The sequence below is a fragment of the Daphnia pulex genome, chromosome 8, assembly GCF_021134715.1.
Source record: "Daphnia pulex isolate KAP4 chromosome 8, ASM2113471v1".
In the NCBI taxonomy this organism is placed as follows: domain Eukaryota; kingdom Metazoa; phylum Arthropoda; class Branchiopoda; order Diplostraca; family Daphniidae; genus Daphnia; species Daphnia pulex.
Genome location: NC_060024.1, coordinates 5931716 through 5959295, shown reverse-complemented (window position 1 = coordinate 5959295; position 27580 = coordinate 5931716). Strand labels below are relative to the sequence as shown.

The 27580-nt window shown below is 39.2% G+C and overlaps 3 protein-coding genes, 1 long non-coding RNA gene and 1 pseudogene across 6 annotated transcripts; 1 reads left to right on the top strand and 4 right to left on the bottom strand.

The window, feature by feature from the left end:
- Positions 1 to 9218: 9218 nt before the first annotated feature.
- Positions 9219 to 11441, top strand: LOC124199639 (UDP-glycosyltransferase UGT5-like). Its single transcript, XM_046595548.1, has 2 exons — positions 9219 to 10665; positions 10732 to 11441. Exons 1-2 carry the CDS (start codon positions 9353 to 9355, stop codon positions 11018 to 11020), a joined length of 1602 nt encoding a protein of 533 aa, XP_046451504.1. The 5' UTR covers positions 9219 to 9352; the 3' UTR covers positions 11021 to 11441.
- A 121-nt stretch (positions 11442 to 11562) lies between these two features.
- LOC124199640 lies at positions 11563 to 12674 on the bottom strand (annotated as a pseudogene).
- Positions 12675 to 13272: 598 nt separating this feature from the next.
- On the bottom strand, positions 13273 to 15058 carry LOC124200337. Of its 3 annotated transcripts, none has more exons than XR_006877279.1 (8): positions 15036 to 15058; positions 14824 to 14957; positions 14571 to 14764; positions 14423 to 14509; positions 14255 to 14359; positions 13689 to 14180; positions 13458 to 13627; positions 13273 to 13382 (listed from the first exon to the last, which is right to left on the bottom strand). It is a non-coding gene; the product is annotated as an uncharacterized LOC124200337 (long non-coding RNA). The 3 variants fall into 3 exon arrangements; XR_006877277.1 differs by lacking the exon at positions 15036 to 15058 and having other exon boundaries at positions 13689 to 13815; positions 13888 to 14180; positions 14824 to 15033; XR_006877278.1 differs by lacking the exon at positions 15036 to 15058 and having other exon boundaries at positions 14824 to 15034.
- Positions 15059 to 16334: 1276 nt separating this feature from the next.
- On the bottom strand, positions 16335 to 18167 carry LOC124199447 (UDP-glycosyltransferase UGT5-like). Its single transcript, XM_046595264.1, has 2 exons — positions 16810 to 18167; positions 16335 to 16741 (listed from the first exon to the last, which is right to left on the bottom strand). Exons 1-2 carry the CDS (start codon positions 18108 to 18110, stop codon positions 16450 to 16452), a joined length of 1593 nt encoding a protein of 530 aa, XP_046451220.1. The 5' UTR covers positions 18111 to 18167; the 3' UTR covers positions 16335 to 16449.
- A 784-nt stretch (positions 18168 to 18951) lies between these two features.
- LOC124199480 lies at positions 18952 to 21374 on the bottom strand. Its single transcript, XM_046595305.1, has 5 exons — positions 21306 to 21374; positions 20840 to 21080; positions 20366 to 20777; positions 20197 to 20278; positions 18952 to 19919 (listed from the first exon to the last, which is right to left on the bottom strand). The coding sequence occupies exons 2-5, from the start codon at positions 21074 to 21076 to the stop codon at positions 19895 to 19897; spliced, it is 756 nt and encodes a 251-aa protein (XP_046451261.1). The 5' UTR covers positions 21077 to 21080; positions 21306 to 21374; the 3' UTR covers positions 18952 to 19894.
- Between the last annotated feature and the right edge of the window lie 6206 nt (positions 21375 to 27580).

The following is a 27580-nucleotide window of genomic DNA, read 5'->3' as shown; positions in this document are numbered from 1 at the left end:
TAATAGACAAATAATTACCATCTCGACTTTTGGTGCTCTTTGACGACGCCAAGAGTTTGATGGCCCACGTCTTCAATTTGTGAGCCGTGCCTTTAACTAATTTCGTCTGATCTCTGTTAAAGGCGACTGCCTGTAGAACACAGAAAATTAAATATGTTTGATGGCAATAAAAATTTGTAGTCGTATTTAACCCGCAGCGCTTCCAAGACTCCTTTTTTTGAGAGGCTGTTGCGAGCTTGATTAAACCGGATTTAACAGGCTGGCCAACCGGTCATCTAGAAAACCGCTTAGTTTTTCCGACGGCAAATGTTTTAACTCCCAAGAATGTTAATACAAATTTTGAACTAAAGTAATCGGAAAACGTTTTGTAATTAATGAACCTCGGGGCTCGGACACAGTTTGATGGCCGCCGAACCAAAATATCCAGTAACTAGTCGGTTTTCTCGGAGGTGGCAGCCCACACTCCCACAGTTATTGTGACTTTGTGAGTTACAACGATCCCTTTGTCGTATATCGACAAATGTGAATAAATAAAATACCGGTAACACAAATAAAAATGGCAACAATTTCTCAAATATGAAATAAAAATTCAGAAAAAAAAAAACAATTTTAATAAAAATGCGTGACTTACCGGGCCACCAAGGCCAGCCATCTAACTTAGCAGGTAGCCCAGACGATTGTCCACAGTCGAATAAATTTACGGGAGGCAAACGTCTTTTTTGGCTCTGCGACTTCACCATTTCCCGGCCATTTCCACCTGATTTTTCTCCACTCTTGCTGCTGCTGTTGCTACCGATTTTGTTGAGCTGCATGACTTCACTGCCCGATAACAAACCGTAAACTGCACTGAAATCCTTTTATTACGTAAAATGCGGAATTTCAACTTTGATGAAATTGCACAGTTAACTTCTCTCCTTCCCTAACCTTCTGTTTGAAAAGAGGTCAAATGGAAATGAGGAGACAATGTGGATTGAGGGTGAGTGGGGGCTGTGGGGGGAGGGAGGCTATTCTTATACAAGATGAGCCTGGGAAAGCTGATGAGCCTGTGGACTGCTTTCCTTTTGTTTTGTTTCAATCGTCAAGCCAAGCAGACGACAGTCACGACACACATACACAAAATAAAAGACAACACCAAGAGGGACCTGCCGCCACACCAGCACCTCCTGGTTTTGGTGCAAAAGGCCGAGCAGACGCAGGTGTGTAACACCAGAGCTATAGACTCCTGGTCGCTTCACGGCTGTGTTGGCTTCTCCATCCCGGTTTCAGGATAAACGTAAGCCGATTTGGAAACTGGAATGAGCACCTCTAGTGAGTGTGTCAGCTACAACGTCCAGCTACTTTTGAGAGCCTAGATGGCGCTGTTTCCAGTTCCCACTTCACAAATTCTGACAGGCTCCGCCCTAAAATCTCTGAAAATCGGCTTACGTTTACCCTGAAACCGGGATGGGGAAGCCAACACAGCCGTGAAGCGACCAGGAGTCAATAGCTCTGGTAACACCAAAATTGCGTGAAAATGCAAAATTATTTATCTTAAGAACTAAAAACCCCATAAAATAGAGCGAAGAATTCTCTATTTGCACATGAGCAGACCAAATTAAATGGTGCCAAGTATCAAGCAGACGCGGGTGTGTAACGTGATTTTCACCTCAAAAAGAAAATGCCTTTTCCGTCTATGGGGCAACACTGTTTCGCGCCGCGCGAATTTCAAAACTCGGGGCAAGTAAAGGGGAGTTCAAAGAAAGGTCAGCTGATAGCAGTTATTCATTAAAAACAATAGTTTTCTTTAGCACTATTGTTGGAATCACGTTCATAGACCAACGTGTCATCAAGAGAAGGCAGGGCCGCAGGGGGTTAGGGTTGAATCTCCCTGAAACCAGGAAATGGAATAGTCTATCTACCAGTTGAATTTCTGTCTAAGGATCCCTAGGATAGCAATCATATTCTTCAAATGTTGTATTCTTCATTGGGCTGATATTGCTTTTATTTATGGCAATTCCAACAGCTCCGACAATAGGGTTAGTGCATGAATAAGGGATTCGTTTGAAAAAAATATCATTAGAATCAGTTTTTCACGCTGATTCTCATGGTATTTTTTTTATATTTTGAAAATAATAATTTCCCCCCTTAATCTCACTTCAAAGTTGAGATTAGCTCCCCCCATTTTAAAACGGACCCCACGCCATTTTTGGTGGGCGGTCCTTAAAATGGGATGAAGTTTCCCCCTTTTCACCCTTTTCGTCTTTCGCCTTTCGGCCCTAAGGGCAAAAGAGGGGGTATAGGCAGCACGAAAAAGGGTGAAAAGGGGGGAAAAAAGAGCAAACTTCATCCCATTTCAAGGAAAAATGGCGGGGGGTCCGTTTTGAAGTGGGAGGAGCCTAACTGAACTTTGAACACAGATAATGCTCTGAAGAAATTATTTTAAAAATATAAAAAAAATACCATGAGAATCAGCGTTAAAAACTGATTCTAATAATATTTTTTTCAATCGAATCCCTTAGGGAAGAGGGGGGCTAGTTGGCAGGTGGGGTAAGTTGGCATTTTGCTATTTAGACCCCTTACAGACCAAAACAAATCAAGCCTTTTCACCAAATATGAAAAACAACACCCAGATTGCTCACACAAATTTTCAAAAGTATACGACTTCCCCAACAGGAGTTATAGCAAAAAGAAAAAAAAAACGGCACAAAGTTTTTTTTGGGCCTCTCAGCACTTTTCATTTTTCTCATAGTATAAAACTCTAAGAATGTCAGAAAACCCAAGCAAACAAGAATTAATGTTTGTCTTATTTTTAAAAGAAACCCGACATTTGTACATTAAAAAGTGATATAGTTATAAATTTATTTGTTTGAAAAGCACCCTGTGGGGTTAGTTGACAGAAATTTGGTGGGGCATGTTGGCATGCAGATTTCTCACAAGATGCTGAGTTGCAAGTTTTCAAAATTCGACCTAGAAATTTTTGAGCAATGGAGAATCGTCACTTGCCAACTTACCCCGTAGGTGGGGCAAGTTGGCAGACTTTTTTTTGCAGTTTTTCTCAATTTCACAATTTCGTGTAAATGAACATTGTAAACAAATTCGATCAATTCATAGAGAATTGAAATCTGAATCTCATTCATTCATTCATTTTGCAAAACGTGCGGTCAAAAAATTCAAATAAATTCACAAAAAGTGACTTTGCCAACTAGCCCCCCTCTCCCCTATTCATGCACCAACCCTATTGAGCATCGTCCGTCGAGGTCCCTTCACTACAGTAACAACCTGTATTTAGCCAGGATAATTGGACGGCCCCAACGGGATAGGATAGGATCAAATTACAGAAAGAAAAAAAGAAAAGAAAATAACGGGGTTGATATGGCTTAGGCTACTTGCGCTTTTCTAGTGGATAAATTTTTTGGCAATTGCGTTGTGCCAATATAAATGTGCGATATAATATAACCGATCCCCACAGTGAAGATCTTTTGCTTTTGGAAAATGTGTGGAGAAAAAAAAAGATGGAAAAGAGAGAGAGCCGAAGCTCTCGGCTGAGGGTCCATAAGCAGTTCGCGTTTTGTAGCATATTATATAGGCCTACATGAGTCTTTTCATTTTTAAATAGCAGGTATTGGCGTGTAAACTAAACTGTGTACATAGGCCTACCGTAATTCAATAGGAATAAATCACCAATGAATTCTATTTCTGTTTAACAGCTTTTCTTTAGATCATATTTTAGAAAAACTATCCAGTTTTGGTCTATTATGATATTTGTATCCGCGTGTTGTTCCTGGAGTTGAAATTCGAGCTAACATCGAAAACACTGATGCATGGTTATTGAGTTTCTCAATCCGGTACGTGACAGGTTTTCTAAATTAAAAATAATCAAGAATATTTTGCATTGAACAGTTTGCATTTTATAATCAGTATTTGTTTCGTATTTTGTTAAAACGGAGTGTTAGCAATCGGCTCAGAAAGGCAATCTCTTAATCAAATAGTGTTTTCTTATAGTGTTCATTTATATATGTAAGTATAATTTGAAAAAAAATGCTATGATACCTACCCTTTAGGTAGATTGGCCGTTTTTAAGTTGGCCTGTTTCTGGTTAATAGCCAAGTCAAAATCTTCTCTTTTATCTTTTTTAGATGATGACGAGAAAATACGTTAGAAAAACTAACAGAAGAAAGACTCCAGTTGATATTATTGAAAGAGCAGTTGACATGGTTTTGAAAGAAGGAAAAAGAATTACCCATGTTGGAATTTTGTTTAATATTTCAAGAAGTAGCTTGGGACGATACATTGACAAAAAGAAAAAAGACATTTTATCAACTATGCTGGAAACGGAGAATAGAGCAGAAGAAAGACGTAATACTAGTAGTTTAAGACCCAAATATGGTTACTCAAGATTACGACAGGTAACAATAAAATTAAGTGTTGCATGTATAGACCAAGCATATTGAACTAATAAGTGTAAACCTTTTGTCGAGCAGTTTTTCACAGATGAAGAGGAGACTATGTTAGTTCAATATCTCCATCAATCAGCAGAGATTTATTATGGCCTTTCCCCTCTGGACGTAAGGAAGTTAGCTTTTCAGTTTGCAACTAAAATGAATCTCAAAATGCCACCAAACTGGATTGAAAAATCTTTAGCTGGACCACATTGGTTCAGTTCATTTCTCAAGAGACACAATACTTTATCAATCAGAAAACCTGAAGCTACCTCCTTGGCCAGAACCTCTTCGTTTAACAAACGCAACATTGACACATTTTTTGATAATTATGAGAGACTATTGAAAAGAGAAAACATCTCACTTGATTGTGTCTGGAACATGGATGGGACTGGAGTTACTACTGTTATGACACCTGAAAAGATAATTTGTCGACGTGGCCAGAAGCATATAGGTTAGAAGACTATTTTTTATCCTTTTATTGAATATGCCTATCTAAAATCAGTCGTGGTATTTCTTTACTAGGAGGAAAAATTGTTTCAGCAGAGAGAGGGACTCTAGTAACTGTTGTTTGCGCAGTTTCAGCATTTGGAAACACTATCCCCCCCGTTTTTGTGTTCCCGAGGTAATTTTGTATATTTCAGCAGTTCCTTGTAGGCTACGATTAATTTATTATTTGACTTAGAGTGAACTTCAAAGTCCACTTTCGTAATGGGGAGCCTATGGTATGTGCAGGCACTGCCAACAAATCTGGATGGATGAATAATGATTCCAGCATGGAGTTCTATATGAAACATTTCGTTCAATTCGTTCGTCCATGCAAGGAAAGACCAGTTATATTGCTTCTTGGTAATCACTCTTCACCCATATCCATCAACGCGTTGAACATCGCAAAAGAAAACTACGTCAATCTCCTGTCATTCCCCGCGCACTGCTCTCATAGGTTGCAGCCACTGGATGTGTCGGTTTATAGCCCAATGAAGAAGTTTAATAGCAGCGCTGCTTCAGCATGGATGATTAACAATCCTGGCAAAACCATGTCCATTTATGACATTCCTGATATCGTTAGCAAATCTTATCCTCTAGCTGCTAACCCTATCAACATTACAGCTGGTTTTCGACAGACCGGAATCGTCCCATTTGATCGCGAAGGCTTTCATTCAAAGGCCGACTACGACCCCGGTGTTGATAGAATGGACCCAACTGTATCTTTAATTGAAATAGGGATGCCACCGATAGACGAACCTTTTATCATTCCAATGGACATTTTCCCAGACGCAGTTGAGCTTTTTGTGGAGGCAGAAGTTAAAAATATTGCTGTGGAGCCTCAAGTTCAAGAAAATTCTCTGAATAATTCGGACGGGAAGCCTGGTGGAAGCCAACAAAGTTTACAATCTGATACTTCTATTTCCAGCTCAACTTCTTTTTGTTCATCTACACCGTCGATAGGCAAGAGGCTACCTATATATATTAAAATTTACCTTTCATTCAGATCCAAAATGTAATCAATGCATTTTTTGAAACTTAAATAGGTAGCGATGAAACAAATAAAATTCCACAACACATGATTTGGCACTTGAACCCTCCATCCCGATCAATCAGTGTGAATAACGAAGAAGATGTAACTGCAGAAAAGCCTTCCTATCAGCCGGCTGAATCAGATGACGATATTGTGGTTGTCAAAGAAATTTTCAGAAAAAAAGAAATTGCACACATATTTGGCAGTCCTCAACGGACAAAATCACTTTCTAAGTTGAGGTAAATAGGCATATAGTCTGTTATAAAAAAAAAATGCCTTCATGCTTGCTTTTCAAAATCACACTTCTTTCTATTTTTAGGTCCCGATCACGATCTCCGAAGCCATTTCGTCCAAGAACAAGTTCGTTAGATCGTTTACTAGAAAAGGCGGGATTGTCTTGCGTTGATTTGAAAAATCTTGGTATTCCGTTAGATGATGAGCTTTATTCTACCCAAACAATCATTCCAGTAGATCCCGGAAGACGCCAACATTCACTTGTACCTTCTCAAAAAAATAATGGGAGTTTCTATTACCATCAGCTGGATCCCAGGATAAATCGTTTGCTATATAATGAAAGAACTTTCCCTTCGGATTCGCTAGATTCACTCCAAACGTCGCAAGATTCCGTAGTAATTCCAACATCTCCAAGAATTTGCCAGGAAAAACGTCTTGAAGATCTCTCTTCTGATCCTTGGCTATTTAAGATATCGTCAAAAACCGGGAGAAAGAGACCTCGGCCACATGATTTGGATGGGACGCCGTCTTTATGCTGGGACAATCTAAACTCTAATCTCGTTGAATCATTAGAAAAATCATCAGATGAAGATGTTTTATTCCTAAACACGACGGTATAATAAATCATTTTTAAATGTATTTATTGGGATAATTATTTACCTACTTTTACATTTTCAGAACCCAATTCATAGCCATCACTCACGGGGATCACAGTGTGGATACCGGAACATAATTCTGTCAAAAGCCGACATTGAAAATGTGACGGTGGCAGGACAGTGGCTTGAATCTCCCCAAATCAATGCTGCTATGATGCTGATCAAAATGCAGTTTCCTTATGTAGGAGGGTTGTTTGATGCTACGCTCGGATGGGATTTGAATTTTCCAGCTTCTACTTCTGAAACCTGGATACAAATTATCCACGATGGTCAAGACCATTGGATTGTGGCGTCAAAACGCAAAGGAGACGACTTTGTCTCCATTTTCGATAGCTTGGGAGATACAGCGAGTGACCACGTCGTCGGATGTATATCAGCGCTTCTAAGACCAAAGGAAAATTCTTTTTATTACCAAAATGTTACCTGCCAACAACAACTCCCCAATGATTGCGGATTGCACGCAATCGCAAACGCTGTTTCACTGGCTATGGGGGAACATCCTTCGGAGTGTTTCTATGACAGAGATGTCATGAGAATTCATCTCAAAAGCTGCCTTCAGTCCAATTTTATGTCTAGTTTCCCTAAATCAAACTTCAAGAAAGATTATTTAGCTTCAGTTTCTTCCCAATTAAAAAAAGTGAGGGTCTACTGCCACTGCAGGAGAGTTTTGTACAAGCCCCTGAATTCCAAAAAGAAAGACGCCTGGGAAGCAAAAGAGTGTTTCAGCTGTAAAGAGTGGATGCACAAAATGTGTGACAGCACTTGGCCACTTGAAAGTACCCATAGAATATGGCTCTGTCAAAAATGCAAAGATAATTTGAATACCATTACAATCTAACTTTTAACTTGTTCATGTTAGATCCATGAATGGGGTATGGCTCCTGAAATGTTAAAAAAAAGAGCTTAGTACACCAAAAAATATATTTTTAAAAAGAAAAATAATGGCGTATATTATCATTTGTTATTATTAGCAAATAAAATTATTTACCGAATTATTAAGGCCCAAAGTGTCGGTCACGTGACTGGCACTTGAAAAAGGAGGGGTGGCGGGGTGGCCTATTCGTGACATCAGGTGGCAAAGGGTCGGATCTGCGCATGCGCAGTGAACGACACAGCAGACAGCTGAGAATCTCGAAGTGTTTTAGAAAGTAAAGGTGATATCAAACCCGGGACATTTTTGTTAGTGGGATATTAGTTGCTTTTAATCGGCCTTTAATCACATTGCTAGCAAAATTTGTGCATTGATTCCCGACAACTAATAATTTCCTGACGGATAACTTATTCTTATTATTATAGAAGGGAAATCATTCGTCGTTACTAGCATCTTATACATATACCTATTATAATGAGAAACAGTAGAAGAACTTGCTCATTAAATTTTACAGCACGTCAATTTCGCCAATCAAGACTTTCTCTATTTTGATTCTCAGTTTCACTTCACAGAGAAACTCGTACCAGTATGAGGACAAGCGAGGACAAGTTAAGACCAACAATTTGTTCCATTTGTTTTATGCCCATTTCCTTATTATCCCACAGCTGTTATACACGATCGGGTTCGATCGAGTTATTGTATGGGCTGCAACCTGTAGGCCTAAGTATAGTATGTTCAAAAATTCGCCTCACGATTGCTGTGATATCTACACATTCTGAAAAAAAAATAAAACTGGTCTTCTTTACATCACAGACTATATACATTTCGGATTTTTAGTGATTTGCTGCAGCACCGATAATAGCAGTGGGAGTATGTTGTTAGTATACCTTCTCAGTTTCTCTCGATCTGACTTCCTTAAAAGAATTTTGAAAAATTCTATTTGTTCAGCTCATTCCACCCCCATAGCTATACAGCAGAGAAGTGGCTCGAACTTTCTGCTGAATAAATAATAACTGGTCTCAAAAATGCGCTTTTTCGTAGCAAGATGGACTTTCGTTGCGCAACCAGTTCTAACAATAACTTTTGTTTTGCATAACCGGTTTCTGCTGCTTGATTTCAAGCTTATCTCATGATTGAGGGCATGTGCTAATAAAAGATGCCAGCAGAGAAATCGCATCAAGCAGAAAATTTCGAGTTTCACTACCCAAGAAAATGGCAAAGAAAGTTGGATTACATTATCATTGATGAATACCAATTAAACAAGTAGGAATAAATTGAAATATTAGAAATATTTAATTTTGTAATATGGGAAGAATAAATGCTGTAGTAATAGGGAATAGGGAAGCACACTTATGGTTTCTATATCTGGCGTATAGAAGATATATCGTAAATAGGCTACTGGCTACCAAAAGTCGTCAAACGAGATTTTGAACTTGTTTTTGTTTTTATTTTAAATCAAACTGCTGTACTAATACAACATTGCCTGTTTTTCACTTTTTTCGACGTGGACTATATAGGATAAACGAACAGCGCCATTGTTCATTCGTGGTTACAAAGCCGCGAACGTCTCTTGTTCTTTCCTCTGATTCGAGCTTCAAATTAATTCGATTTACATTTACTGTGCCGCTCGGTGCCGCTCAAATTGGGAACGAGAATGAGATATGTGGTAAGGATTAGTTTGACGGTGTGCCTACTGGTAGGCCTATCAGTGATCCCTGAATTGTCAGCTTACAACCTCCTGTTCTTGTCGCCGATTACGACTCCCAGTCACAGCAATTTCTTCAAGCCGGTGGTGAAGGCGATGGTCGATCGCGGCCACTTTGTCACCTACTACAGCGGATTAAAACACAACAACCAGCAAATGGCGACTAATAATCAAACGATCCATTTCCGTCCATTGAGCAGCTCGCCAGTGCTGCACAAGATCAGCACCGATCACCAAGTGGATTTCAACATTCGAGACAAACCGTTTCTGTTTCTCTCGCAACTCCCACAGCGGATGGAGAACTATTGCAACACAATCTACAACGATCCGGCCTTTCAGCAATTAATCAACACGACCGAAAAGTTCGATCTCATCGTCATCGAGGGCTACTTGAACGATTGCGTTCTGCCGCTGGTGCGAATCCTCGACGTGCCGTTCATCTACATGAGCGGCGTTGCCCCAATGCCGTGGCTGCTCAACGCCATCGGATCGCCACTGGCCACCGATCACGTTCCCAATGTCGTTCACAGCTTCACTGACGAGATGAATTTCTGGCAACGAACAGTCAATTCCGTTTCCTCTATAATAGGTGGGGTTTACCTTCGTCATTGGTTCGTTATGCCCGTGGTGGATCGGATGGCTCAGAAAATGTTGGGCAAAAACCTGCCCGCCATTGAAGAGATTGAACGTCGTTACCTGAGTTTATTAATAGTCAACACTCATTCCAGCATCAATTATCAGATGCCATTGTCACCGGCCATCATCCAAGCCGGCGGATTGCACTGCGTCCCCCCTAAACCGTTGCCGGAAGATTTGGAGCTTTTTGTCGACGGTTCCGGTGATGCTGGATTCATTATCGTCAGTTTTGGCTCAGTCCTAAAAGGCGCCAACATGCCGAACAACTTCCGCCGCATATTTTTGTCCGCATTCGCTCGGTTACCACAGAGGGTTCTGTGGAAATGGGAAGATCAACCCGGGGAAAACGAATCCATTCCATCCAACGTCAAATTGCTCCCGTGGATGCCTCAACAGGATTTATTGGGTCATCCGAAAATCCGTCTGTTCATCACCCACGGCGGATTGTTTAGTAACCAAGAGGCCGTCTACCACGGCGTCCCACTCATCGTTATGCCCATCTTTGCCGACCAGCCCATCAACGCCCAAAAGGCTCACGACGACGGGTACGCCATTCGTGTTGATTTGGACAGTGTGACGGAAGAGATTCTATTCGACGCCATCCAGCGGATCCTTACAGATCCCAAGTAAAATTAAAATTGCTGTAAATTATTCGGTTTGAATTTCATAATAATAACAAATTTCTGTCATAGATATGCTGAGAAAATGAATCAAGTATCTGCCCTGGCACGCGATCAAATGGAAAGTCCACTGGACCGGGCCGTCTACTGGATTGAGTACGTCATCCGGCATCAGGGCGCACCTCACCTTCGTATTGCTTCGCGCAAACTTTCCCTTTTCCAGCGCTATCTCTTCGACGTTTTATTCTTTGTCTTGTTTTCGGCACTTTCGTTTTTCTATCTAGTCTTTTACCTCTGCCGGAACATCATCTGTTCGAATGGCCGGGTGAAAATGAATGGCCAGAAAAAAAAGACGAATTGATTTCTGCATGTTTTGCACTTTCACTGTTGAAACTCCAACTGGCCGGCCCTGGCGACCCGAGCCTTTTATTAATTGGTATAAATTTATTCAGTCGTCTTAAAAGAATGTCCCGTTATTATTTTTAATGATTTTTTAGAAATTCTAATTGTTTTCATTCACCAATTAAATACAATGGTATAAACTATAAAGATCATATCAATAAGTAGCATTTTTATTTTAATCTAACTGGATTGATTTCTGCATGTTTTGCACTTTCACTGTTGAAACTCCAACTGGCCGGCCCTGGAGACCCGAGCCTTTTATTAATTGGTATAAATTTATTCAGTCGTCTTAAAAGAATGTTCCGTTATTATTTTTAATGATTTTTTTAGAAATTCTAATTGTTTTCATTCACCAATTAAATACAATGGTATAAAGATCATATCAATAAGTAGCATTTTTATTTTAATCAAACTGGATTGGAAATGTCCACCAAACGTCATTTTCTGATGGCGACTATGTAGGAAATGTTATAGAAAGAAAGTCTAAAAGAAATTAAACTGTTAGAGTTAAAAGAATTTATTTCTACATTCACGGACAAAATAAACACAAGAGACAATAGAATATTATAATTATAATGCTTAATCTGTCTTGCTGTGAGAGGTAGTACCAAGTAACTCTGCTACCAGGGCCCACTGTTGCTGAAAAATCTCCAGCGATTCCCAATCTTCCTTGAATGCAGCTTTGGGATGGGATCTTGAGGCATAGCCATTGCAGAACCAGACATTTGATCAGCCATAGCCTTGGTCTGGTCAGCAGCTGCAAAGATTGAGACCCAAGAAATAGTTAGTTTGGTTCTCTCATCATCTCAAGATGTTTACTGCTCACCATTGTTTTCTCCAAGGACTAGAGAGTAGATGCTTCGCAATCCAAACACATTCAAGAAGTACCACGAAGCAGATGAAACCCATGATGCATCTAGCAAAATCAGTTCAACTCCTCTCTGCAACATTGGTTTGAACTTCAGAGTCAGTGGGAATGGCACCTTTGCTGTAACACATGCTCATATTAGTTTACATCACAGATAAACAGGTACACATGTTTGTTTTTATACTTGTAACAAATCCTGAAAAGGCCCAGTTGATCCATCCACCAATAGTAATCATGGGAAATTGGGAAGGACATATTAGTAAAATTTCCTTTAGCATGTCAAGGGATTGATGTTGAGGGCAGCCTGTTTCTGAGTTTTGAAGTAGCCCATATCTTCACTGTTGAAAAAATGCCGTCTCATCAGGAAAGCTTGCTTGGGCAAACATTTCCCATTTTCTCGCAACAGTCTCGAACGAACCAGCGCTTGACTGTAAAGCCGAGAAAATATAATCAGTCAATTTAGTCTAAGATCTGTGGATTGCGATAGTTACAATACCTGTCTTGGTTGGACTTGCCGACTTGGAGCAACTCGACTTTCTTTTGGCTGGCTATGATGAGGGAGAAATAATGGCGAAGAATACCCACAAGGAAATTGATCATAATTATGAATAAAAACACCGAACTACGAATATTTGAATCTAATGATAGTTTTGCCATTTTTCAGCAATTAATCAATTAAGCGGTGACAGTAACGTCATGTTGTCAAATGTCAACCCCAAAAAAGCAGACGAAAACGGTATTGAATATTTTGATTGTGTTTGTGGTGTTGCAAGATTTATTTAAACGTAGCCGCGTGAGACGACGAAGAAGGTGAAATTCAATTATTCTAATCACGAATCGTTCGTTCAAAATTCAACTGATGCTGATATTCTGTGCCTGTTGCCATTGTAAGTAAAACGTTTCCCTGCCTATATGCATCTATCGAATGAACATCTATCTAGCTGCTGATAAACAAGACCCTTCCAGGTTCGCCCTCGGGTATTAACGGGCAAGATATCAGTTAAAAGCTTTTGCTTATATTTTCAAAACAATTAAAATGTAGGAATTTCGTAAGATTTTGTTTATTGTAATTTCCTGGATTTTTTTTCTGTATCATTTACGAAATAAAATAATACAGAATGTAAATTCTAGAGTTAAACTCAGACAGTGGCCCAATTTCTCCATCACAAGGGCTGAGGTAAAAAGGCAACAGTTCAGGGTACAACATCGAGGCAACAGTTCAGGTTACAAGATCGAAGCCATATTTTAGGAAAAAAGTTTGAGGCAAGGCAACAATTCAGGGAAACAGATGGAGGCAACAATTCGAGAAAAAAGATGAGGCAATTAGCTGCAGTCGATGTTTAAGGACGTCAAGTAATTAAGATCTTCAGACAATCAGTAAAAAAGGATTTGTTTACTGATTGTCTTTAAGCCACTCCCTCAGCTCCCTTTCATCAGGTATATCCGGGTTGATCTAAAGAGAATACACAAGAAAAAAAAATCCCGATGAAAAAAACTGCTGGAGAAATATTATTGAGTTTAAACTAACCATGATTACCGAATCATCGAAGGAGTCTAGGAATATTTCTCCACTATCGCGTGCGAATGCAGAAACCTTAACACCTCCAAATGCAACAATGGCGTTATCCAGGCTACTGAGCTGAAATAGCTTTAGCTTTGCGACTGAGTGCAGTACCCACGACTGAAAAGTTCTTGTCCCTGCGAAAATAAATAACTTTAAAACTGTCGGAAGCAAAATTTGTCTGATTCAAAATTTCACCTCAAATCAGCGTAAAGTTCTTCGGCCGAGTTTAGAACAACAGATTTAACAGAGCTACCATCAGAGCGAGGTGACTGGCCCGCATGTGATTAGGCTTGAAAATTTTCTCCTGGAAGCTTGACTGTATCTAAATAACAATGAAACCACAAAATGCAAGTAAAATAATTGTTTTACTCAGAAGCTAACAATACTTTCTTACTATGTTTTATTCCATAGAATTCGTCGATAAGACCCATAGGTCAACTGAGTGACAACAGGAGTTATCAAATCTACAGTCCTATCAATGATTATGAGAGTGTTTAACAACGGAGACATGGGAGGATCACAGTCTACCCCAATATCACGTCGCATTCGAGTCATCAATTCGAATACGTTACGGGCATGGCGCCCCTTACCCACAACGTTGAGGAAAATGCCATATAAACTTTGGAGGGACATTAACCCATGAGCAATTTGGTGTAAGGAGCTGATTTCATTGTCAACATATAAATCCTGAGAATAAATTTGAAGAAATTGATGACAAGCAATCCCTTTCAAAGTTTGGCTCATAAATAAAAAATAAATACCTTGAAAACATTATCGAGTTCCATTGAAATGACATTACTATCTAGTGGGAAAAAATCAACAGGCAGTTCATCAATAGAAGTAAGAGTTCCATACACTCCTTTGTCCTAAATGAAGTAATAATTTTGTCAACAATTTCTTCTTCGCTGATTTAAGTAACTTTAACCAACCTTGAGCCGCTGTTCACATACTGCACTTCGTCGGGAGACAAAATTAACTGATATTCCTTACTAGCAGAATGTCCTTGGTTTTCTTCGCTGAAATGAAAATTAACTTATTGTTGACGATTTAAAGTTAAAATATGTAGATTATTCATACCTGTGCAAGTTATCGGCAATACAATCCATCAGCTCAACTTCAGGTCTTGTGATGAACAGTATATTTTTAACAGATATGGAAGACAAGCGCCCAGGTTTTAACTGGAACATTTTTACAACATCTAGTTCCTTAAGAAAACTGTATTCTGCCACGTGCCACCAAACCAATGGGGCCAGTTCATCCCAAAATATTGCCTAGCATAATTGATGAATTTACGTACATTTCTTAAATGGAATAGCACACACCAAAATACCTTTGTTCCACTGAACTTCTCTAAAAGAGAAACAATATCCTGTCACAATAACAAAACTGTTGACGAAATTTATTTTTACTGAACAAGACATCAACAGACTGTCAACAGACAACCTAATGGATTTTGTGGTTGTCCTAAGTCACAAAAAGCTAATGACTAAATCCGCATAAAAATTAATAAAATTTAGTATTACCAAATGAATCGAAACTTACCTAAGCGCTGAGATAAATTACTGTACGTTTACACAAAAAGTTTGAAGAAAATCGATGCAGTAGTTTAGTTTTCTATAAATTTATTCTGATTCTGAATTAAAGGTTCTGGAAGCCTGGCTCAGAACAGCGTTCACTCCCCCACATCCCCCCCCCACTCCTACACACACACACACACACCCGCATTTACTTTAATGCCTTCTGGTAGTACAAGTACTACCCTCAGGGATAAAAAGCATTGGCAACCAAAACATCCACCAAGTGACGTTCCCTCCGGTTTCCTGTGTACCGCAAAAATTACAAGTTATACTCTCACTTTTGTTTCAAGTGTCAGACCAGACCACATGATGGATGGCTCTGCGTGAGTGTATGCATGCGTAGAGAAATGCCTTTCCCTTTATTGCGTAACTTTTGGAGTTTTGTATATGATGCGGTCGTCGGCAATCATGGGAAAATGATTTGACACTGTAGCGTCGCATTGTAGGTAATACGTAACATTGGGATCGGTTAATAATAGCTTACGTCGAGGTCAATCACTTTTTTGTGAAGGTTTTCAGATACGATCGTCATTGACTTTTCGATTGAAATGACGTCAATGAAAATGAATGCCCCGGCATTGGGACGTAATTATTCCATCGCTAATTGTTTACCTCTTTTTGTTTTCGAATGGTCCACGTAACGGACTCGATTCGATTTCACCATTCCATAATTTATAATTCTAAGGGTTTCTTAAATAGCATGTTTAAATAATGCTATTAAATTGAATACATTAGTTTTCCTGTTATCACCTTTTAGTAAACGATACCCATTTAACGCTCATGTAATCAAACTTATAGGGCCTCAGTGGTAAACTACAACTACACTATATATGTACTCGTTCCAGTGTCTTCATGGGAACTCTTAGTGGCAAAATTTTAACTCCGGTGGCAACCGGGTGGCAACTTTTGAGAAAACATTAAACAACAAACACTTACCCAATTGTCCACCATATTGTCAGCTACCTGCGCTGCGTTAGCAAGGTTGCTGTTAGTGATTTTTTTTTCCATAAAAAAAAAAATAATAAATAGAATTAGAATTATTAGACTCTGGTTTCGTTAAGAATAAATTCATTTCTGTATATGCTTTCGCTTCTTCTTTTCTTATCAGGTAACCTCAGATTCTTAGCATAGAAGTGAAAGTAAGTGGAGTAGTGAATAAATAGTTGTCTTCAATGAGAATCAATGAGAATTGAACCCCAGGTTGATGGGTGGGAGTTTAAGACTAGTACCACTAAGCTACTAGGTGAATTAAAATAAAATAAGATTTTCGATGGCGGAAAATCGTATTATATATGACTTGTTTCATGAGAGGAATTCTACGTAACGGACGTTACTTTTAATTGGTATTGGTTAATTATTAGCTTATTACGACAACGAGGTCAATCGGTTTTTTTCGTGGAGGTTTGCAGATTTGTTTCGTGGTGAACTTTTTGGCGGACTAAACGGCAGAGGAGGAAAACTGAAATCAACAGGGAAAGCAGAAGGAACAAAGTGAAAAGCAAAACATCGATGAGACAGCGCTGGAAAAGGGAAAGTTTGCGCGAAGCCGATCGGAGATGAGGCGCTCCTTGATGACGGATGACGTACTCGATCCAGTAGACGGCCCGGTCTAGGGGACGGTCCGTTTGGTCACGCATCAGAGCCGATACTTGATTCATCCTTTCAACGTAACTGTAATGAATAAAATATTAGACTGATAATAAAATAAGAATTGATTTTGAGGGACACGGACACCATACCTCGAGTTCGACAGGATCCGCTGGATCGCGTCGAAAAGAATTTCTTCCGTCAAATTGTCCCAATCGAGTCGAATGGCGTACCCGTCGTCGTGGGCCTTTTGGGCGTTGATGGGCTGGTCGGCAAAGACGGGCAAAGCGATGAACGGAACACCGTGGTAGACGGCCTCTTGTTTGCTGTTGAGTCCACCGTGGGTGATGAGCAAACGGATTTTCGGATGGCCCAGTAAGTCCTGTTGAGGCATCCACGGAAGCAATTTGACGTTGGATGGAATGAAATCAGTTTCATCGAGTTTCTCTTCCCATTTCCAGATAATCCTTTGAGGTAATCTACTAAATGTCGATAGAAATAATTGGCGCACATGATCCGAAATATCGGACCCTCTCAGAACTGAACCGAAACTGACGATGATGAATCCAGCGTCACCGGAACCGTCGACAAACGATTCCAAATCATTCGGCAGCTGTTTAGAGGGAAGGCAGTGTAATCCGCCTGCTTGGATGAGGGCCGGTGATGCTGGAAATTGATAATTAATGCTGAAATGAGTATTAGAAATGATAAGGCTCATGTACTCGCTTTGGATCTCGAAAACGGATGGTTGATTGTTTAATTTTAGAATCTCGGATGCGAGTCGGTCGACGACTGGGATCACGAAAAAGCGGTGAAAATAAGTGATCATCATTCCGGAAATGGTGTTGTAGGTCCTCTGCCAAAAGTCCATCTCGTCGGCATAATTGGACCCGGCATGCGGTAAATGGTCCAGCGCCAGGGACGAACCGACAGCGTCCAGCAGCCACGGCGACGGTGTCATACTGACCATGTAGACGAATGGAACGTCAAATTTGCGCACTAAAGGTAAGACACATTCGTTGAAAAGGGCCTCGATGATGAGCAAATCGAATTGCTCAGTCGAGCTCATCAGTTGGTGGAAGACGGGATCCCTGTAGATGGCCGTGCAGTAAGTTGCCATCCGATCGGGGATGGCCAGCAAGAGTTGGAAGGGCCGATCGTCGTATCCGACCTGATGGTTGTCGTTTAACGGACGCAAGCCAGGTGAGTAGAGGAGATTCAGATTGGCCTTTGGGTTTGTTAACGTTTCCTTGTCTGGTGGCAATCCGTTCCAGTAAGTGACGGTGTGACCGCGATCGGCCAACGCTTTGGCCACTGGTTTGATGAAATTGCTGTGACTGTTCGTCGTGATGGGCGACAGGACAAGGATATTGTGAGCCACGATGGATGAAATCCGAAAAGACACAACTAATAGAACAAATCCGAGCGCAGTTGCACAAAAATAGCTCACCATTTTCTCACGAGGAGAGAGTATGAATCGTCTGACAAGTGAACGAGACGAATGATGGCCGTCGACTGATCGCCCCACAGAGAGTATATATAACCAGCACGTATAGATTTATAAGGATTGGGGGGGGGGGATTGGGCGCTTGAATTGTCGGCCCTTATTGTTTCAGCAACGAGGAATAATGCAGCACTAACCCTCTGGATAGTATTTATCTTGTCCACATTCACGTAAGAAATTCCAATCAAAAATGGATTTCATAATAATACAAGCTGGAAATAATGAATGCATAATCGTCTCCGGAAACATGCAAGACTTTCCAATCTGACAAAGGTTGTGGTTTTTCAAGGGCACTAGTTTTTACTTTTTTCTCAAGGACATTGTGATAATGAAAATTATACCCTAGACTCCACTTTTCCCGCTGAATCGAAATATGCAGTCAGTATCAGCCTAATATGTACATTGTACACACGTATAGGGGAGAACGGGGCAATTGAGGTAGTGGGTAACTTGGCACCCATCGTTTATCGGCCTCTTGCGACCGAGGGTCGAGGGATTGCATTTTAATAATTACCAGTTATAGTCTTTAATAATGCGCATCTTTAAAAAAAAAAATTATTGAAATAGTCCAAGTAGTATGGGAACAAGAAATAATATAGTTTTGTTTTACTCTTAATTCGTGTCGTCCATTTCGTTTTCTTTTTTCTTTTGTGGAATTCCCTAGTTAACTTAAAATTTATGAAAAATAAGTTTCTGAAAGGAAATTATTTCCTCTTTCAGAAACCAATTTTTATTATTTTATTAATGAAATTAGGGGAGACCGGGGCTAGTTGGCTCACTTTTTACACACCGGTACCTCACAGGCCTATTTTTGATGAAATTAATTGTTTTTTGTTTCAAATTATTAATTAATATCTCGCCTAAAAGATGGCATCGAAAAAATAAGCAATACAAAAATAGTTCTTACCAAAACAACTGTTTTATTGCGACACTTTCAATTGCCAACTTACCCCAACGCCGGGGCAAGTTGCCCTTTGAGCTGGGGCAAGTTGGCCTTACATTCGACATAGGGCCTACTACAGAGCCGCCTTAGAGCAATTTGAGCAAATATAACTTTCGTCATCTTCTCCTCTGTCGTCGACGCAGCTCTCGCACGCCCATAAACCGCAATTGTTTAAACAACGGATTCAATCTTCTTTTGTTGTTGAATATCGGCCGGCACATTCTGGGCAGAACGATTCACCCTTCTCTTTCTTTCTCCTTGTTTGTTTAGGTTTGATTGCTTTAGTTTTGGTCGGTTCTTTGGATGCAAAAATTGTTCTTGCCGCTTTGGTTCTAACAGCTGCTTTCTCAGATTCGATTACATCTTTGATTGGAGTGTCCGTAAGTACAGCAGATGTCCTCTTCTTTCTACCATTATTTGCTTTCGGAGCTGTGCGAGGTCCAGCTTTTGGAAAAGGTCGTAGTTCTTCAATTATTGAAGCTGTAGAAGAAGAAGAACTGGCTGAAGAAATTGAAGAAGCAGTACAGTACCTACCGGCGAAGTTGGTACTGCGTACCAACTTCGCCCGTTTTTACATGGCGTCTTATGGCACTACGCAAGTTTAGTTTTTATTTTTTTATTAGCAACCTAGTTGCTGTAGTGTTAAGATTTTTGGGGAGGGGGGTCACTACATAACTGTTAACATGAAAAAAATACGCCCCCTCTTTATGTACATTTCCCTACCCCCTGGAACTGGCGCCATGCGTAACCGCTTCGCCGAGCGAAACTTTGGGCAGTTGCCGTGCTTTTCTTATGGCGCTACCAAAAAAAGGGCCCTGTTTTAAAAAAATAATAAAAAAATAACCGCTATACTTACGCACTTCTAGCTTTTACTAAAAGATGAAGAATAAGCCAATCTTAATTTTAAGTAATTCAATTTATTTTTTTGTTAAAGTTTAGGGGTGTAAAAAAAATAAAAAGAAAAAAACGGCAAAATTTCTCGTCTCTGAACAAGAAGTTGCTATGCCTACCACTAGAGAGACTCATCATTCGGGGAAAATTTTTCCGTTTTTTCTTTTTATTTTTTTTACAATTAAAAATAATGTTATTTACCGAGGAAAGATAAAGAAGGGTGGAATACTATTGCCGTAGCTGGAAACTGCACAAACAACCGTCACCAACACCCCTCTTTCTCCTGAAACAATTGATCGTGGAAAATGAATACAAATTGTATGCATAATTAATAATATGCAATGAAAGATAGGATAAACAAAAAGCTTACCAATTTGTTTCTTGCCTTTTCGACCTACGATCTTCTCAGGTGGTGAAACTGTAGTGACACCAATTTCGTCCATGTTCCATACGCATTCAAGCCCAATTTTCTGTCTCACCAACACCCTTTGATAATTGTCAAAGAACAAATTACTATTGTGGATGTTAAATGATGACGTTCTTGCCAGGGAAGTAGCCTCTGGTTTTCTTATTGCCAGGGTAGGATGGCGTTTCAAGAATAATGCAAACCAGTCTGGTCCAGCTGAAAGTTTTTCAGTCCACGAAGTAGGGATTTTTAGATTCAGCTTTGTGGCAACTAAATAAGCCAGCTTTCTAACATCAATTGGGGACAATCCAAAGTAAATATCTGCTGAACGGTGAAGGTAATCAGCTAGCAGAGTCTCATTTTCCTTGTTGAAAACCTGCACGATAAATTTTGACACACATGAGCTTATATTAACATCAACTATAACAAAACTGTTACCTGGCGGACAGATGAATACCCATAATGGGTTGGAGAAACACTATTGGGCATATTTTGTTCTTCTAGACCTGACTTCTTCTTCTTTTCAACATATCTAGTAAGACTTCTTCTTGGAATGTCAAAAAGAATAGCCACACTAGAACATGATTCTCCATCATCCAACACCATTGCAACTGCTGTGTCAATTACATCAGATGGGGCCTTTACTCTTTCAGTTTTTCTAACGTAGTTTCTCATTTTTCTGAAACAATAAAAGAAGAAAATTTGAATAGCCGAACTTGTCAGACGCACCCATGTCGGCTAACTTGCCCCATGGAAAAATGGCCAACCTTCCCCATGAGTCATTTTCATAGAATTATTAAAATAGAATCTAATTAAATTTAACTACAGAAAAAAATTAAACGGTAACATAGCTTGAGGAATAAGCTATCTACGAAACATCACTACACAAATATGTTACTCATACCTTAAGAGGAAATAGATAAATAGTCCGCAAAAAAAGTTGGTCTGCGAAACTGAAACACGTTTTTGACGATCAAAACTTTACGAATGAAGTGCAGACGAAACATTTTTTGGTGGACGCCATCTATGATTTAAAAAAAACATTATGGTTATTCTGAAAAAAAAAAACGAAATTTCAAATGGATACAAATAAGAGCCAAATGCGCATCTTACCCCGTATACCAAATGACCCCGGTCTCCCCTATTGCTTGAAAACGCAAAAATAACAAAGAAACCTTTTCTTGGGGCAACTTGTGTGGCTGGGTTAGAGATGGGAGGGAAAATTTCGTTGATGACGCCATCACCAGGTGTTCTTTTAGCCCGTAAGAATAACATGGGCCGTCCTACCCCGCGTACATGAGCATGTTGCCCCCTGACTCTACCCACTCTCCTTCACTTTCAAAGCGCTTTTGGTTTTAAACAAAGCAAATTGTCAGAAACTAAAAATACGCCTTTGATAGCAAATTTTTTCCTCTTTATTTTTTAGCCTAGCGGAGATAAAAGATATTGAGAAATAAAGAAGTGGGGTTCAAAAACTAAAAAAAGCGCCAACTAGTACTACTCTCCCCTATGTGTAATCAACGACCGAAGAATTTTTACTTTCACGCACTCTGCGGCTGGCGTTTTTAGTATGCTGTTGTCCTTTATGTTGTCTATATTTTTCACTAATTGAAACTATTTTTGATTAGTATCCCCTCAATTAAAATAAAAACTATCTTTTAGGCCGCTAAAATTCTAAGAAAATTACACTTGAGCCTCATTTTCGGCAGATTTCCCTGATGGGAATTAATTGAATTTCAGGGGAGCGATGTAGTTCTTATATTGATAGATGTTTTTATTGGTTCGCCACATTTTATTTACGCAGAATTATGCTCAAAACCACGATTGAAAGAAAATAGACTGCCCCAGATCCGACTAGTCGGCCATTATCGGCGCTCCAAAACCTTCCTTCGAGCAACTTGCAATAAAAACACTGGAGAGTTCGGTTTAATATTTGTATGTCATAGATTGGTTCATGCATTGCAGACTTTCAAAAGAAAATCATAGTAATTTGTTGATGAAGTAGACGTGAGCTGGTCTAAGGCGACCGAATCGCAATCTTCAGCTCGAAGATCAGTTGCTTAAGTGGCATAACCGAAGTCTCCTTCGTCTCCTTCCTCTTCAAACTCCGCTACACCCGACCCCAATTCCTCCAATAGATCTTCCTTTTCCGTGAACTCATCCGTGAAATCTTCACCTTGTGCGAAAGGAGATTCAGCGGGCGGAGAAGCAATCAAACATGGCCATCTCGTTCTGGTTTTGAACAATTGTTTACTTAATCGTAGACTTAACATCCATGCATCAATGACCAGTGGTCATTGCCACATAGTTTTTGATAAAAGGAACTGTAAATAGAAAGAGAGACAAGACATAAATAAAATACGTAATACGGTGTGCAAAGTGGCCTCTACCTGAACCAAGTGTGTGCCATGGGAATATACCACTATCTAAATGTGGTTGCGTCACGATAACTCTTCTCATTGAGACGATCTTGCCAATACGCGCCTTCTTTGGGTAGAGGAGAACTAGGCCATCTAGAACAAAAATTTTATTTGTATTAAATTTTCATTAAATATTTTTTACACGTATTGTAAAGTATCCTATTGTCTACCTTCCCTATTTTTTATTTATTTTTCCGTTTAAAGGTAGCCTAAAGGAGTTGTAACGTTTTTTACAAAGTCAATATTTTATTTTGCCCCCTACCCCTCCTCAGAAGACGAATTCGACTGCGCTGCTCCTTTCGGCAAGCTCTGGAAGCTTTTCCTTACTTAGCGGTATTGGCGGTATGGTTCAAATACTGAAGGGGGAGGACTTCTGGGAAATGCTTCTGGAGCTCGCAATAAAGGGGCAGCGCAGTCGAATTCGTCTTCTCAGTAGGAGAAGGGAGCAAAATGTCGACTGCTGGACTTTACACAGAGTAAGCCATCTCCTTATCTCTGTAAATACCTAATTCATCTAGATTAATATTACGTAATTTGTTATCGGGATGTGTTAATCGATGTCCAATACACCATTTTAAGTTCATTGAAGCAATTAATTCCTAAGAAATTCATGTAGGAAAAATAATAAGAACTAAGGAAGATAGAAATAAGTTCAGTATCTGGGTCAAACCATCTTTTCAGAATATGAATTTTCTTTTTTGATGGTTTCACTAATCCAAAAGATTTCTTTCTTACAGGATTTTTTAATCGATGTCCAAAACACCATTTTAAGTTCACAGAAGCAATTAATTCCAAAGGAATTCGTGTAGGAATATAAATATAAACTAGGGGAGATAGAAATAAGTTCAGTAGCTGGGTCGCACCATTTTTGTTGAATATGAATTTGCTATTTTGATGGTTTCAGTAATCCAAAAGAGTTCTTTCTTACAGGATGTGTTAATCGATGTCCAATACACCATTTTAAGTTCATTGAAGCAATGAATTCCAAAGGAATTCGTTTAGGAATAGAATAGATGCTAGAGAAGATAGAAATAAGTTCAGTATCTGGGTCATACCATTTTCGCTGAATATGAATTTGCTATTTTGATTGTTTTAGTAAACCAAAAGATTTCTTTCTTACATGATGTGTTAATCGATGTCCAATACACCATTTTAAGTTCATTGAAGCAATGAATTCCAAAGGAATTCATGTTGGAATAGAAATATAAACTAAGAAAGTAAGAAATAAGTTCAGTAGCTCGGTCACACCATTTTTGCTGAATATGAATTTTCTATTTTGATTGTTTCACTAAACCAAAAGATTTCTTTCTTACAGGATGTTTTAATCGATGTCCAATACACCATTTTAAGTTCATTGAAGAAATGAATTCCAAAAGAATTCGTGTAGGAATAGAAATAGAAAATAGGGAAGATAGAAATAAGTTCAGTAGCTGGGTCACACCATTTTTGCTGAAAATGAATTTGCTATTTTGATTGTTTCACTAATCCAAAAGATTTCTTTCTTACAGGATGTGTTAATCGATGTCCAATACACCATTCTAAATTCATGAATCAATGAATTCCAAATGAATTCGTTTAGGAATAGAATAGATACTAGGGAAGATATAAATAAGTTCAGTAGCTGGTCATACCATTTTCGCTGAATATGAATTTGCTATTTTGATGGTTTTAGTAATCCAAAAGATTTCTTTCTTGTAGGATTTATAAATTGATGTCCAATACACCATTTTAAGTTAATTGAAGCAATGAATTCCAAAGGAATTCATGTAGGAATAGAAATGGAAACAAGGGAAGATAGAAATAAGTTCAGTTGCTGGGTCACACCATTTTTGGTGAATATGAATTTGCTATTTTGATTGTTTCAATAATACAAAAGATTTCTTTCTTACAGGATGTATTAAACGATGTCCAATACACCATTTTAAATTCATTGAAGCAATGAATTCCAAAGGAATTCGTTTAGGAATATAATAGATACTAGGGAAGATAGAAATAAGTTCAGTAGCTGGGTCCTACCATTTTTGCTGAATATGAATTTGCTATTTTGATGGTTTTAGTAATCCAAAAGATTTCTTTCTTACAGGATATGTAATTCGATGTCCAATACATCATTTTAAGTTCATTGAAGCAATAAATTCCAAAGGAATTCATGTTGGAATAGAAATATAAACTAAGAAAGTTAGAAATAAGATCAGTAGCTGGGTCACACCATTTTTGCTGAATATGAATTTTCTATTTTGATTGTTTCACTAAACCAAAAGATTTCTTTCTTACAGGATGTTTTAATCGATGTCCAATACACCATTTTAAGTTCATTGAAGAAATGAATTCCAAAAGAATTCGTGTAGGAATAGAAATAGAAAATAGGGAAGATAGAAATAAGTTCAGTAGCTGGGTCACACCATTTTTGCTGAAAATGAATTTGCTATTTTGATTGTTTCACTAATCCAAAAGATTTCTTTCTTACAGGATGTGTTAATCGATGTCCAATACACCATTCTAAATTCATGAATCAATGAATTCCAAATGAATTCGTTTAGGAATAGAATAGATACTAGGGAAGATATAAATAAGTTCAGTAGCTGGTCATACCATTTTCGCTGAATATGAATTTGCTATTTTGATGGTTTTAGTAATCCAAAAGATTTCTTTCTTGTAGGATTTATAAATTGATGTCCAATACACCATTTTAAGTTAATTGAAGCAATGAATTCCAAAGGAATTCATGTAGGAATAGAAATGGAAACAAGGGAAGATAGAAATAAGTTCAGTTGCTGGGTCACACCATTTTTGGTGAATATGAATTTGCTATTTTGATTGTTTCAATAATACAAAAGATTTCTTTCTTACAGGATGTATTAAACGATGTCCAATACACCATTTTAAATTCATTGACGCAATGAATTCCAAAGGAATTCGTTTAGGAATATAATAGATACTAGGGAAGATAGAAATAAGTTCAGTAGCTGGGTCCTACCATTTTTGCTGAATATGAATTTGCTATTTTGATGGTTTTAGTAATCCAAAAGATTTCTTTCTTACAGGATATGTAATTCGATGTCCAATACATCATTTTAAGTTCATTGAAGCAATAAATTCCAAAGGAATTCATGTTGGAATAGAAATATAAACTAAGAAAGTTAGAAATAAGATCAGTAGCTGGGTCACACCATTTTTGCTGAATATGAATTTTCTATTTTGATGGTTTCACTAATACAAAAGATTTCTTTTTGGAAGGATGTATTAATTTATGTCCAATACACCATTTTAAGTTCATTGAAGCAATGAACTCCAAAGGAATTCGTGAAGGAATATAAATAGGAACTAAGGAAGATATAGAAATAAGTTCAGTAGCTGGGTCACACCAATTTTGATGAATTTGAATTTGTTTTTTTTTTTATGGTTTTACTAATCCAAAATATTTCTTTCTTACAGGATGTGTTAATCGATGTCCGATCCACCATTTTAAATTCGTTGAAGCAATTTTAATTCAAAAGGAATTCGTGTAGGAATATAAATAGAAACTAGGGAACCACCGTCCTATTCCGCCCCAACACAATTACAGGCCGTCGTCACCGAAATAAAAAAAAACAACCTACCCACAGGCTGGGCCCTCACCCCCGCAACACAGGCCGGAAATATGTGGAAATCCTATCAAGAGGCCACAGTAACCGCAGTCTCGATTGAGAATGGGATCAGACTTTTCATCCACATTCCCATATTCGAATTCACCAGGACCCTCACTTTATACCGAGTAATCGGTTTGGCACGAGCAACAACAAACGGCTCAACAAGTCTACAATACACCGGCCTACCGCAGTACCTTGCCACATCACCAGACCAACAGACGTTCATTGAACTTTCAGCGGAAATGGTTGGGCCATGCCGCTCAGCCAAGCAAGCAATCTGCCCCATCAGTCGAGCCGTCAGCCGAAAAAACAACAAAGGCACCTGCAGTGTCGCGATATTCCTGGCTGACAATCACCGGATAGAAGAGAACTGCGCCGTCGTAGTGACACCTTGGACGGGACAGGATGCCGTCTACCTCGGACAGACGGTGGGGACTTTCTTCCACAAACGTAACCCGCCTGATCGTAACATGCCCACACCACGCCACAGGACTAAATTCGTACACAATCGACACCCCCGCGATATCCATCTTCGAAATACCCATGTCGTGTACAGCCCAATCGGATGACTGGGTTTTCCAAGCTAGTTTCCGAAAAGATTACCACCGAAAATGGATAACAAGAACCGCCCCACAGCTCACCGACCTAAGAATACCCGGACGACCCCTGATCACCACCCAAGATGAAATACAACCTCCAGACCAAACATACCGATCAAAACTTCCACGCCATCACCTACAAGAACTGACAGCCGGAATGATCCATCAAATGGACGGTCTTTCTGACCTAGAACACATGCGGCTCAACACAGTCAACACCCCGAACTACAACCGCTACCCATAGGAATGGATATTATTCTAACATTATGCATCCTAGGAATTGAAAGTGTCATAGTAGCAGCCCACACCAAAACTACCACCCGCCAAAACGGACTGGAAGCCCAACTACAGACGTTAGAACACCGCCTACACCTTCATGAAGAAGCAACTAGCCCCGAAGAAAACGGAACAGAAAATTAAACAAATCCCAGAAATAGAATAGAACACGTATCCAGATCCGCATCCATACCTTAGTTTAAAAAAGGGGATGTAACGGATGTCTCACGCCTATCATGTAGATCCGCTGACCCA

Bases quoted from the DNA above. Each gene is read 5' to 3' on its own strand.
- LOC124199480 (XM_046595305.1), bottom strand. From the start codon at position 21,076: ATGAGAAACTACGTTAGAAAAACTGAAAGAGTAAAGGCCCCATCTGAT. The intron at 20,778-20,839 runs GTAACAGTTTTG...TTTATCGTGCAG, and splicing joins GGTATTCATCTGTCCGCCAG to GTTTTCAACAAGGAAAATGA. The intron at 20,279-20,365 runs GTAAGCTTTTTG...CAATTGTTTCAG, and splicing joins AAAAGGCAAGAAACAAATTG to GAGAAAGAGGGGTGTTGGTG.
- LOC124199639 (XM_046595548.1), top strand. From the start codon at position 9,353: ATGAGATATGTGGTAAGGATTAGTTTGACGGTGTGCCTACTGGTAGGC. The intron at 10,666-10,731 runs GTAAAATTAAAA...TTTCTGTCATAG, and splicing joins CGGATCCTTACAGATCCCAA to ATATGCTGAGAAAATGAATC.
- LOC124199447 (XM_046595264.1), bottom strand. From the start codon at position 18,110: ATGGTGAGCTATTTTTGTGCAACTGCGCTCGGATTTGTTCTATTAGTT. The intron at 16,742-16,809 runs GTATGGTGTCCG...TATTCATTACAG, and splicing joins CGGATCCTGTCGAACTCGAG to TTACGTTGAAAGGATGAATC.